General features: G+C 39.6%; 1 protein-coding gene across 1 annotated transcript in view; it reads right to left on the minus strand.

The window, feature by feature from the left end:
- Positions 1-14,313, minus strand: part of TRIP11 (thyroid hormone receptor interactor 11) — an 80,343-nt gene that overhangs the window by 6,256 nt on the left and 59,774 nt on the right. The window contains exons 17-20 of the mRNA XM_027817845.3: positions 4,046-4,127; positions 3,024-3,138; positions 2,276-2,401; positions 672-816 (exon numbers count right to left, since the gene is read on the minus strand). Coding sequence (XP_027673646.2) covers positions 672-816; positions 2,276-2,401; positions 3,024-3,138; positions 4,046-4,127 — 468 coding nt within the window. The remainder of the gene's footprint in view (positions 1-671; positions 817-2,275; positions 2,402-3,023; positions 3,139-4,045; positions 4,128-14,313) is intronic.

Here is a 14,313-nt window from a genome sequence, read left to right on the forward strand (position 1 = left end):
CCTACAAGGTGCTGCTGAGTAATATATGTTTAGGATCCTCAGCATGTGCTCAGTCTCTTACAGGATCAGAATCTAAAGGAAAGTCAATTGATATTTTTGCACATACCTGCTAGGAAGTATTTCAAGCACAGGCATAATTGTTCAAGTATTCTGACTTTACCAACATGGAGAACAAATTAGAGATCCTTTCTCAGATCAAAAAATCAATCTCAGATTGTTTAAAAATGTGAGCTAATCTGCTAGTTTTAGCCTAATACTTAGGAAGTGAACTGGTGTTACACATCACAAACCACCACAAGCTTGGCATTGTTAGCTCTATGAGATCCAGGCTGAACAGCAGGGATGCTGCAAATCAGGACTAGAGCACAGACATAACCACATGCAGGGAAGATTAACCACCATCTGTCTGGCTCTAGTGCTGGCTCTCACCATCAAAAGCAATATATTCACTCAGAGAGATTAAGGGGACTTTTTGGGGGATGGGGGAAGGGAGAAACAGAATTTCAAAGTGGTCTAAAGGAGCTAGGAGCTTAACTCCCGTATGCCCTTTAGAAAATCCAATCAGAATGAAAGGACGGACGGATGGACAGACGGACACACACACACAGTCTCTCTCTCCCTTTAAAGTTTAACACAGAACTTCAAAATTTTCCACCAAGATATGCTGTTACCTGTAAGGCTGCTGGATCTGGTACTGTTAGGATTACAAATTCCTGTTGCTCCTAAAGGTTTCATGTCGTGAACAGAGAGTGTGGGTAGGGGAAGGTTTGGACGTGATTCTGTTTCGAGGAACTTCACAAACAGTTCTGAAAAAGACTAGAAAGAACATGCCCACTAATTAGAACATTTTCAATAATTTTATGGATACACTAAGGAACATAATTTTCTTTAATTAGTAACTGCTTCGGGGCCAGGATTTAGAAAGTATGACTGGTCCTGAAAAGATTTTTACTGGACTGCTAGAATTTTTCTAGTCCTAAGGTCACGAGAAATCAGACCTTAACGTGTGGTGATCATGGAATTTATTTAAAAAATTATCAGTTAACCTTCAGTGACACCGCAAAAATATAATTTAAAACTTTAATCATTTCAAAGGTAACATTTGTACCTCCACCACCAAAGTCTGATTGTTTCTTGAATCCCATGCTGCTACTGACATCATAAGCAGTAGAACATGGACACAGGAATATTGTCACTCAAGTTACAATAGCTTAATAAAGAAGAGAAAATGTCAGATTTTTTTTTTTTTTTTTAAAGGCCATTACTTTCTCCACTTTGTTTATCTGAGACACTATGCCATGGCAATGGGAACAGGAACTGCTTATGATGTCAGCAAGAGCATCAGACTCAGACTTTGCTAGGAGAACAAGCACTGCAGATACAAAATTATTAACCTTCCTCTTTATGCCTGTGAAGCTACTGAGTCAATTTTCATAATTAGCAAACACACTGGAAAAAATATTTTCTAAATTAAATTAATTGACATCTACACCTTAAAAATCACAACTCTGGCTGGTGACTTACTTTACTACTCCACTTCATTGCTTGGGTCATTTTAGTAGCCAATATCCTCCCATAACCTTACAATTAGAGATTAATGCTTTACATCAATTCTCCAACATTTTTATTCTGTGGAACAGTGAACAAAAAACAACCCCAAAAACATCCCATTCTGCCGACCACCAAGGCAGGCTCCATTCTACTGTGTCAGAATCACCACTTTATACAATTTGGAAAGTGGCTGCTTTCTCAAGAACTTCTGAACCTAAGACCAATGATGTACAGCACAGAAAAGCTAGGAATTCCAGCTTTCAAGTTAAAATTGAAAGGAGGGTGGGGGGGCACTTGGGGAAAGGGAAGGACAAAATTGTAATCAAAGTATGATTTCATGGTCTGATATCCTGCAACCTGCTGAAAAAACTCCCAGCTTTCAAATAACATATTTAACCTCTAACTCTGAAGGTCCACACAATAAAGGTCCCTGGTGGACAATGGTGTCATCAGTCCCTAGAAGAGCTGTAATATTTTGGTAGTAGCCCAGCACTTAGCACGGACCTCAGGCCAGTATGATTTTTAACCTTCTATTTATTACTCATTTAAAAAAAGGATGGAAAACAAAGTAGTTGCACTAACCACATAAGTAATTCAAGATCTGTTATCAATAAAACCAACATTAAATCAAGACCAAAATACCAAAACTAAAAATGTTAGCATTTATATGTAACTGTCATGGTTTTTGCATTAAAATGTAGAGAACTGTATAATTAATCCTTACGCTACTGAAAACAGATCGATTAGTTGGTCTTATAGGTGTGCTCGGGACACTCTTTGATCCAGCTCCTCCTCCACCGAGCCAACCAGTCACCCATCTTGTAACACCTTTTTGGTCTTCAGACAATAACTAGAGAGAATTTTTTTAAAAAAAGAGAAATGCTGAAACAAAGAAAAAACAGCAAAACCAACCAACAAAAAGCAAACAAAACAATCAGCTTATGGGCTGGCTCCCTCACATTTGCTCACAAATGGCAAAGGGAACTGTTCCAGATCATCCTACTGATGAACAGCGAACCCTTATTTACTGACAAAAGCTTTAAAACTGTTCTCCACCTCTCTGAAATATCCTCCTGGTCTAAAATCCTGTTATGCATAAAACCATTGGTTTAAATAAGCCTGTATACATGAGTTAAACTAGTTTGACTAACTGAAGTAACCATTCTGAGACTGTCATATTACAGCTACTGTACTAGCAACCACGTGAAGCTCTTTCCTTCCACTACATCAACATCCATCAGACAAAATGACATCCTGCATCTATTATTCTATTAAAATCATCGTAAGATCCAGTAGGATCAGCATGCCCCTCTTTAAGAATGAACACAGATGAAAGGCCAAATTTTTTATTTTCCATAAACATTGCTTCGCCTTGACATTTAACGTAGCAGCAGAAAACAACATTCTGTTTTACTAACATCACAAATATATGTCAAATGAAAGAGGAAGTCTAGTTTTTAATGCAGTATTACCTGATCTAGCTCTTCCTTTTTGATCCCCAAAATACTTCCCATTAACCTTAAGACTTCATGACGCTTATTCTTTGGAGTATGAAAATGCCCAATGAAGAGATTTCTCATCAAGACCCTACAAAAATGAAGAGAAAGAGCTAATTAATCCATTCAGCTTTTACAGAACTCACGGCATCAAAATATTAACATATTAATCCTTATTCCTGAAATGATTTCACATACTCTTTTCTAATTTATCATCATAATACACCAAAGTCAAAATGTATGATTCAAGAAATAAATGGGAACCTCACAAATTTCCTTTAAGCTCCCAAAACACTTCCTATACTGTGGGTTATAATTTGGAGAAGCTTGCAAACGGCCTTATTATCTATGGAGACTGAGAGAACAATAATTCACATGCTGAGGAAGTGATATATTTCACAGAGATGGAGCAAGGAAGAGAGACTGAAAATTCCACTGAAACTAAACTGAAGTTGCATGAGTTAGCTTTGACGTAAACTGGACAATCTGGTAAAATGTTCATTCATTCGAGTAGAAAATCATCCCTACCTACGATAGCATGTAAACAAGAAGCGAAGTACTGTCTCGAACCACTCCTAAGGGAGGAAACAGTAACGTGGCTATAGTTTTAATATCAATTCTAAGTGAGGGGAACCAAATGAGAGTGATATCCAGACGATACCAGCTATGTGAGAAGGCCCTATACAGATTACAATGTATATGCATTGAACTACAGATGGAAAGTAAAGAAATTAGAGTCAAACTAGAATTATTAATAAGCATCAATAATGCTAATTTTGTTTAAACAAACATTTTAATTTCAATTTTCAAAACTAATCTTTAAAATGACTGTACAATGGAAAATATCATGTATTCACTATTTTTTGAAAGATTTTATGCAGAAACCTAATTCTACACCATGACTACTATTCTTATGCTGTTATTGTAGTTTTAAGAAGGGATGTATAGGATGAAGAGCAAAGAAATTATAAATACACCAATTAAAAAGAGTCACTTACTTGTCCACTTTCCCTTCTGTGCTGTTTATAAGGTTCATTAGTTTGTTTTGTGCATCTTCTAACATTTCTTGTTTGAGCTCACCTAGAGAATTAATATGTAATTTCACTGTAAATTAACTAAAATAGAAGATTTTAAGATAATGTACACTTCAACGTCATATACACGTTTATGTTTTCAAATAAAATGCATCAATATTATTCAAATAAGCTTTTTTTAAAAATAAAGATGATGTATTTGGAAAGTGTTCACTTAATAAGGTATTTAATATTTTAATATGAGCTAAAATACCCAGCAAATTCAGTGCAAAGTGAGCCAAAGCACAGACAGCAGCTCATTCAGTTAAAAAGCTCAGAATTGTGGGCATCAAAGTTTGGAGATCTGCGGAGTGCGCTTGAAGCTACAGAGAGAGATCATGGAGCCTCTATTCTGACCTGCAAAAAGAAAAGGAGGACTTGTGGCACCTTAGAGACTAACGAAAGCTCATGCTCAAATAAATTGGTTAGTCTCTAAGGTGCCACAAGTCCTCCTTTTCTTTTTGCGAATACAGACTAACACGGCTGTTACTCTGAAACCTGTATTCTGACCTGCTGGATGTCCCTGCCAGTGAAATTTAACTGTTTGAAGAAAATTGCATTTGCAATGCTTTCAGCATTTGGATCCACATACTTGTTCGAACAGTTATTTTCACACATGAAATCTGTCTTCTCTCCCTCTCGGAGCCGGTTAACAACTGATCACTTAGAAGCCTGTGTGCAGCTTAAAGTATCCAAATACGCGCCAGACATTGGAAAACTCAGCAAGGGCAAGGATCACACTAAACTGATAAAATCTGCATTTTAATTTAATTTTAAATGAAGCTTCTTAAACATTTTAAAAACCTTATTTACTTTACATACAACAATAGTTTAGTTATATATTATAGACTGATAGAAAGACACCTTCTAAAAACGTTAAAATGCATTATTGGCATGTGAAACCTTAAATTAGAATGAATAAATGAAGACTCGGCACACCACTTCTGAAAGGTTGCCGACCCCTGAACTAAAAGGTATTTCCAGGGTAGTATCAGATGCTAAACGGTAGTGTTAAATGCTAAACGATGGTGGTTTCTTTTCCTATCATCATCCCGGCAAATCCCAAAGGAAAATGGCCTCTTTGCAGTTCGAGCACCACCTGGATCAATCTTTGTTTAGTTTACATTTGTCACCAACATGCAGGATACCGGAATGGCCCTTTCAGAAGGTTTCATTAGTCAGTTTCACCTCAGTGGCAGAGAATCCCTTAGCCACTTCAGCTACATGGACAATTGCCTAGATTATACTGAAGCTGACCACCTTGACAAACACCCTCATGACACGAACAACCCTGGAGAGGTCTTCTCCCCGGACTAGGGTTAAAATGACTGCCAAGTTTGGATTTTGCAAGACATATTCCCTCAGGGTTACATTCACCCTAAAGCAAAGGGCAGGTACAAATATCTATGTACCACATATAAAGGCTTAACTGGGGCACAGGAGCTTCGTGCAGAGCCTCTGTGGTAAAATAGATTTCACTCTCAAGTAAACTAACACTAATAGAGACCATGAGCTTTTCCTTCCCTTCCTCTGCAGAGCTGAGTGGCTATCATCTTCAATCCTGTAGGAAATGTCCGTCAAGTTAATCTACCCTTGCAGAAGGTTCCCCCGCTCATGTGTGTGTATATTTCAGAATTTCAAATTATACTTGTAAATTTTAAGTAAACTTTTTAAATTTAAATCCAATATTCTCTGCATTAAGAAGCTGACCATAAGATATGGACATCTACTAGCCCCAATCACTAAAATATGTAAGTAGAATTCCTATGAAGAACTATCAATAAGTAAATATGTATTTGGGGGGTAACTTCATCTACCTTTTTTGTAACAAATCATCTGACATACATGGAAAAACACGTCACTCTAATTTCCACATGGCTTGTAATCCTTTGTAATATTCAGCCCACAATCATGTTGGCACAGTGGGGTTTTCTCAATTAACAGTAATAACTCCCATGCCACCCTCAGCAGGACTTTCTATATACATCAAAGAGCTTAGCTGTGAAACTGATATGTTCTAATGTATCCTGTTTGAGGACTCCAAGTATAACTGTAATAATTTTGCTTCACAAACTGAATTTTATAGAATACAGAGCGGAAAGAAAGTAACTAGTGTAATGCTGGGAAAATCATACTCTAGGGGCATAAGGATTAAGCTTTTTATTCAAAACAAAAACTGTTCTATACACTATTTATAAATTGATTGATCTCTCTTTGCAATTACACACACCCCTCTAATAATCAGATTTATTATTGTACATCAGTATCAATTACACTCTGAATACAAGGGTATATTGAGAAATCCCACATATTAGCATTAACAAACTTTGAGGGTGTGATGAGATCAGAAAACCATCCTGATGCGTAAAGTGCCAAAGAATGGCCGCTTAAATACAAAAACACACTTGAAAATTACAAAAGTTTTGCAAATCCTAGACATTAAAGAGGGTGGGGGAGAGAAAAATCACATTGCTTTTAAAATCAAGGTTTAAAAGATATAAATTAGCATGTATATAAAATAACTTAATATGTGGGATTCCCCAAGATCAAAGTTTAAAGGAAGAAATTTTAAGAAAAGATGACAGCTCTGGGGGGCCTATATATGTTAGTTGATATGGTATGTTGTGTAGGTCTTTCACAGAGCAACAGGGAAGAGAAAACAGGGAAGCAACAGGGAAGAGAAAATAGTTTTAAAAAATGGGAAAATGTGATTAGAAAACCAAAGAATTGACAAGGAAACTCAGGAGCAGATGTAGTATCTGAAAGTACCTTTTAACAGCTCCCCTCCCTTTTTTAAAAAAAATTGACCAGATTTCAACTTAATGATGTTGCTTTAGCCTTCACTATTTTTCAACTGACCATCTCAAAATTTATTCCTCATAGTCAATACGAACATTACCAATACATTTTTAAAGTGAAAATATTCTTGCTAAATATATTATTCTACCTTTGCCAAAACATTTATTCTATCATGAGCTCATTAAGGGTCACTTTAATGGCTATATTCCATCATAAGTTTAATAAGGGTCAATTTAACGGCTTTTACACATCTACACTCATTTGTAGAGTGAATAAACTGTTTTCTAATCAGTCCACATCTCAGAAATATATTTCCTTCTAAAGTATTGTGACATCACAAGTATAATTTCACAGTTGAATACAATTTAATCATTTACTTCATGGGTATGAAAAGAGTGCATAGCAGACGAGACCGGAGACAAAATTCAGCATGGATTGCTGTAAATGAGACATTTATGACAGTCTCCAATAATTTGTTAACCATTTATGGCAAATCAAAAAACTGCATCTGGTATGTCTTATATTTTCCCATTAAATATCAGTTCTCCTGCCAAAAAAATCCATAAAGAAATTCTTCAAAAGATTTGGCCAAAAAAGCTGCGTCTGGGAATGTATTTGGCCCATTTTCAACAGGACATCATATGTTGTCTTGAATATATAACATGTTAAAAACCTGAGAGCCTTTTCTGAGAAAAAAAAAATCTATTATTTGATAAATACTTCTAACCAAGTAAAATGTTGTTTCCCTTATGCATCAAGTTTTTAAATTAAACTGCTTATATCACATTAAGCGAGACAAGGTAGGTGAGGTAGTGTCTTCAATTGGAGCAACTTCTGTGGGTGGACTAGACAAGCTTTTGAGTTACACAGAGCTCTTCCTGAGATCTGAATATTTCCTCATTCACCTTGTCTCTCATATCCTGGGACAAACATGGCTAAAACAACACTGCAAATATCACATTATTGTTTGAAACCATACTAAGATCCAACCTTACCTCTAAGTTCAAACCTACTGAGACCTACCAACCTTCCCACCATCACAATCACCAAATGCAAAAATATGGGACTCAGTTCACTCTGGCATGAGCACACCCTCTCACAAAAGAGATGGAGTTTTGTCTGCTTACGCCAAGGTTCAATTTGGACCTTGGTGTCAGGAAGAGTTTCACCAAGGGAACGACTATACTGAAACCAAGCTATACAGATGGTTCAACTCACACCAAAAAAGGTAACTGGCTGCACATTCATGTCGCAGCTTGATGTTTAATTTACGTTGTAGAAGTCATATGTGGACTAGGGAAAATACCCCAAACTTTGCCCATGGGAGGCCAAGTTTTGCACACACAACTGGAATTTGAGTAAACACTCATTCAATCAACTAGTAAGAGTCACAGCTTTTCTGGAGAATTGTTGCTGAAACAGTTGAGACTTGCCAAATTACTTTGCACCCTTATTTCCTCTCTGACCCCAAGCTTTCCTATCTGTTTGCTTTAAAAGGAAAAGTTTGTTTTAAGGGACAAGAATGAGTTGATCAATGCAGATGAGGAACAAAAAAATAAAAACACCAAAAAAGTTTTAAAATGAACGGTAGGAATCAGATGAATATGTTCCTTGCTCAACAGCAGAAGCTACCATTACAGGGGGCAACGAGACACTCTGGGCTCCTTTCCCCAGGGAAAGAAGGATCCCTCAATAATTTCCCTTTGACAGGGGGAAGAGAATGAGCAAAAACCAAGAGCTGCTAGTGACTGCAGGGCACAAGTGACCCTTCGCCATCCCCTCATCTGCAGACACTAATTAACATGGACACCTTCTGGCTCTCTTCCTACTCCCAGATCCTCATATCAAGCCTGAATCCATGCAGTGGACTGGGTAGGTTGAAAGCAGGGCATGCAAGTGCAGTAATGGCAAAGCAGATTGGACTAGAGCACCTAAATAGGGGGGCAGGAGGGACAGTCAGGAGAGCGAAGGAGAAGAGAAGGAAAAGGTAACAAGACAGGTGCAGAACATCCCCTCATGCCTGGAAAAAAAGCGTTTAAAACTTGGCTAGATTATTTAGCAAGCTCAGTACTCTTAATTATTTGTGGGTATTTCAGATCACAAAACCACCATAAAATGTGAGGCAATGGCATAACTGTAAATCTTGCCTCAAGAAAGGAACATGACTAATGTAGAAGGGATAACAGGTCAGGACTGGGTTATATTGACAGAACTGTGTAGGAGAGCTAGCACAACGTTTGATGCTATCAGACAACTCTGATGACAACTACAATGAATTCAACAAGAAAATAAAAATAAAACAAACCCAAAGTTCTTCATATAGCCATTATTTGAATTGCATCAAAGGCATCTGTTTTAAAACTAATATTCTCGCAATCTAACCTTACTGATGTTTGCCATATACAAATACCTAAATTTTCACAATTAAGTTTTCACTTTGTGAACTTGAGACCGTATCATACAATGTCCGGATACAGATATGAAAAAGCAGAGCTGATCATTTTCACTAAAACGTTACTGTGCCTTTTAAGGTTTCCTAACATTGTTTTAATGTTAAAACTCTATGTCAATGAATCATTAATCTCCAGCTTGTTTATGAAAGAAAAAGCCACACAACTCTTCTTTATATGATTCATGTCTAAGTGCAGTCAGAAAGCAAAAACCATTTATCTTTTTCAAAATTGTTTCTCCTGGCAAACTCCTTCACTGTCTGGCCAAGTTGTGTCTTAAAAATAAAAGTACACTATAACAACATTTATCAACATCTAGAGTACTTAATCTAAGAATATGTCCAAGGCATCTTTCTAAACAATAGGGCAATGAAGAATCTTGCATTCCAAAACAGGTGAAATCAGATCCGAAAATATAGTCTTTAAACTAATCTCTGATACAGACACGTAAGTCCCATTGATGTCAATGTGTATGTGAGGTGATCGGACGCTTTATTATGAAGATTAAAAAAAACAAGCAGAAAGTATGAATATAAATTGCTTTTTGCCTATTGCCACACAGATGTCAAAAAGTTTTTAAGAAATTGTTGCCCTAACACTTCATATCCTTTTTCTACTCTAATGTCCATCACTACCTTTCTGTATGCCCCTCCGTCCAATCTCACCTCTGCTGGTGCAACTTCTGCTAGCTGGAACATCTTCTACTTCTCTGCCTCACTGCCTCTTCAACTCATTTCAAATCTCAACCGAACACATCTTCATCCCTTGTCTCTATACTTACCTTTCGTTTTTCTTCTGCTGTTACAAAGTTAGTAACTATTTAATTCAGACCAAAACTTCCAAATACAATTTATATCAAAGACACAGTATTTTTTAAACAGGATAGAAACAGACACCCAGGATTATAAACACAACAGAAAAACAGTGAACGTTCAAGAAAAAGCTGAAGTTCCAGGAGAGAGCTATTTGCATACCCATATTTTATTATAGAAAATTATTATAGTTAAGATAGTTTTATGGCACTCATCATGGGCCTATCTGAGCACCTCAGAAACATGCTTTTAAAGAAGGTGACAAAACTAACTCAAGGGCACAGGTATCTTAGAAAGAAGTCTGAATACAAAAGGCTTCTCCTGATAGGAGATCACGAATGAAAACTATAAGCTTCCTTCAAATAATCAGTTTAAGAAAAAATTAAAGATCTTCAAGGATGGCACAAATCTGCTCTTTTACTTCACAGAAGAAAAAAATAATTGGAGTTCTTCAATATGCATGGCTGTTACCTGTATTCTACTATGGGGTATGCATACACTCTACACACCTGGGACTAGAAGAATTTGCAAGCAGTGTTCATTGGTCCATGCCTGTGTCTTTGCTCTCCCTGTGCTTTGTAACAATGATATAAGGCAGTGGTTCTCAAACTATGGATTGGGACCCCAAAGTGGGTCGTGACCCCGTTTTAATGGGGTCACCAAAGCTGGTGTTAGACTTGCTGGGGCCTGCGGCTGAAGCTGAAGCCTGAGCCCCACTGCCCAGGGCCGAAGCCAGAGGGATTCAGCCCTGGGTGGAGGGTCTCAGGTTACAGGCCCCCCGCCTGGGGCTGAAGCCCTTTGCATGGAACAGTAGGGCTTTGGCTTTGCCCCCACCCTGGGTGGTGGGGCTCAGGCTTTGCCCCCCCTCCTGGGGTCATGTAGTCATTTTTGTTATCAGAAGCGGGTGGCGGTGCAATGAAGTGTGAGAACCCCGTAAGGGATGGTGCAGACCAATCACCTCTGGTTCTTTCTCTACTGCAAATCGTTTAAAGATCTGAAGCAGAGGGGAAGGAAGGTGGGTTGTGCAAAATAGTTAGGGACCACAGATCTCAAAGAATTCCAGTGACAATAAGGTAACCTTCTTTTCTTTTCCGAGTGCTCATCCCTGTTTGTATTCCGCTGTGGATGATTCACAAGCAATACTGAGGAAGGAAGAAGGTGCAAAGCTACAAGCAGTTTAGACGCTTGTAGGATTGCCACCCCAAAGAATTAATCATCTGTGGAGGCTTGAATGAGGGTGTGGTACCTCATGAAAGTATGGCTAGAGTTCCACATTGCTGCTTTGCAAAAGTAAGTAAGGACACCTCATGAAGTGACTACTGAGGCTGCTTTTGTAGGAAGGGAGATACAACCCAAGATGCACTCAGGGATTCTTTGGGAGAATAAAGCTTGCCCTCTCGTTCATTCTGCTATAGAAACAAATAATCCAGGTGGCATTCTGATACTTTTTATTCTTTGCAGGTAAAATGGTAATGCATGTCTCACATCGAGGGAATGAAGTCGGGTCTCTTCATTGGTGATACGAAGGTTAGTGTATCGCCTGATTTACGTAGAAATCTGAAACCACTTTAGGGGTGAATTTTATGTGCAGCCATAGCGAGACTGTCTTTGTGAAATACTGCATATGGTGGATCAGCCATCAGGGCCCTGAGTTCACCTACTCTTCTAGCAGAAGTGATGGGCAACCAGGAAAGCAACTTTTATGGACAAGTGGGACATGGCTAACGGCTCAAATAGCCTAGTCCAGGGATAGTCAACAGGCAGACTGTGGGCCAAATTCAGACCGCTAGATGCTTTTGAATGGACTACAAAATTTTTTTATTTACTTATGATCATTATTGTTATTATTTTTGTATTATTTTCTCTGGAATTTGGACCTTGACTAAAAATAATTGATTACCCCGGCCTAGTCAATGTCGAGAATATGAAGATGAGTTCCCATTGTGGGGTTGGTTTCATCACTGGTGGGAGGGTTCTAATCAGACCCTTGATGTCACCAGGTGAATGAAAAAATGAACAGCTTTCAATAGCCTGGGCCATTTGGGAGCAATGAGAATGACTAGCGCTCTGTCCTGTCAGATCTTTCACAGAACCTGAGGTAACAGCAGAATGGGAGGAAAGCATACCTCAGATGGCCTGTCCAGGACAACAGGAGTGCATTTCCTTCAGAGCTGCATCCCTGAAGTCTCGTGGAACAGAATGTGTCACACTTCCTGCTCACCAGGGATGCAAACATCTCAAGGAGGGGTTCCCCTCTGAGTGAAGATGTTGTTCACCACCGAGTCATTAGTCCCCATTCATGATCAGTGGCAAAATGTCTGGTGAGGCTGTCTGCCAGTGAATTGTGGGCACCTAGTAGGACAGCATAATGTGGTTCTCAATACACCAATTCCGTAAGTTGACCGCTTCTATGCATGGTGGGTGGATTTTGCCCCTCTCTGCTTGTTTACATAGAACATTGTCATAATTTTGTCTGACATTATCAGGATATATCAGGATCATATGAGTAGTAAGAGTGCCATGCAGGCTTCAGACTGCTTTTAGTTCCAGGAAATTTATGTGCATTCTAGTTTCCCAAAAAGTGTTCAAGTGCCTTGTGCTCTGTGATCATCTATATGAACTCCCCAGCCTAGCAGGAGAGTATCTGTAATTATTGTTTTGTGTTGCTCTATGCATACACATTGAGGGACTTTCCACCATGGCAGCGAAGCCTTCCGTGAGAGTATATATACTGTTCAGAGTCAAGCTTGTAGGCAACGGAACTGTAGTCTGGCAAACGGCATCTCATCACATAAGTACATGATGCCACGTGCTCTAGAAGAGTGAGGCATACCCAAACTGATGTCTGAGGGTTGCACATGACTTGGTCTATCAGATCAGTTGTGGCATGGAATCTGACTGTAGCAAAATAAGCCCTTGCCCTGACCGAGTCCAGAGTTGCTCCTCTATGTTCTATGGACTGTGTCGGGGTCAGAGTAAATTTTTCCAAATTCAGGCAGATACCCAGGAATGTTAAGATATGGAGCAGCAATGGAGTTGATGCCAGGACTTCTGGCATCACCTATGTGACGAAATGGGGATTTCCCCTTGTTATGGTGTATGTGAGTCTTACTATTGAGCCTATGTGAGTTTTACTGTTTTGCATGAACTGTGTGTGCCTCAGTTTCTCTGTGTGCTGCACCAATACCTTGTGGTAGGAATAGGGGTGAGTGACTTTGGCAGAGACCTCTGGGGCAAGTGAGGCTGCTCTAGCTGCCTGCACATATGCTATGACTGGTGCCCTTCGTAACCTGAGACCCAGGAGGGGGATGCAACCAGCTGACGACCAGGTGACTCTTTGCCCAGGAAGCGAGATAAAGACAAGAAGGAGGAGCAAAGGGGATGTCTGAGGTCGGGTAGCTGGAGGCTGGCAGTCTGCTTGGGGGACTGGAAGAGGGGGAGTCCAGGCTGTCTGGCCCAGGACTCCCCAAGATGGACTTGGCTGAAAGTCACTGATTTCTGTGATAGCAATCTCTGTTCTACGCTGTCTTCCTGTCAACTAATAAACCCTTCCATTCTGCATGCTGGCTGAGGGTCGCTGCTGACTGAAGAGTTGGGGTGCAGGGCCCTCTGGCTTCCCCAGGAGCCCCGTCCAGGCAGACTCGCTGAGGGAAGCGCACGGTGTGGAAGGGGATGCTGAATGCTCCAAGGTCAGACCCAGGACAGTTGAAGCTGTATAAGCTTCTTGCCCTGGCAACAGTATGCTCAGAGAGAGGAGGCATGCTGCTCCAGAGTCCTGACTGGCTTCGTATGGAGTAGTTCCAGAGCATTGGCCCGGTGACTCCATGACAACCTGCCTTTCAGAAGCCAGCCATTTAAGTATGGGAAGATGGTGGAGCTGTTGCAACTGTGCTGTGAGGCTACGACTGCAAAGACATTTGTAAAGACCCTGGGGTGCAGCTGCAAGCTAAGTGGAAACATTCTATACAGGTAGTGGTCAGGACCCACTACAAATCTGAGGAACCTTCTGTGAGAAGGGTGAATGTCCACATGAAAATAAGCATCTTACACATCAACAATTATGAACCATGTGTCTTTGACCAGGGATGGAATTACTGAGATCATTGTGATGATGCAAAATTTCTGTTTACAA

This window comes from Chelonia mydas, chromosome 6 (assembly GCF_015237465.2).
Source record: "Chelonia mydas isolate rCheMyd1 chromosome 6, rCheMyd1.pri.v2, whole genome shotgun sequence".
Lineage (NCBI taxonomy): Eukaryota > Metazoa > Chordata > Testudines > Cheloniidae > Chelonia > Chelonia mydas.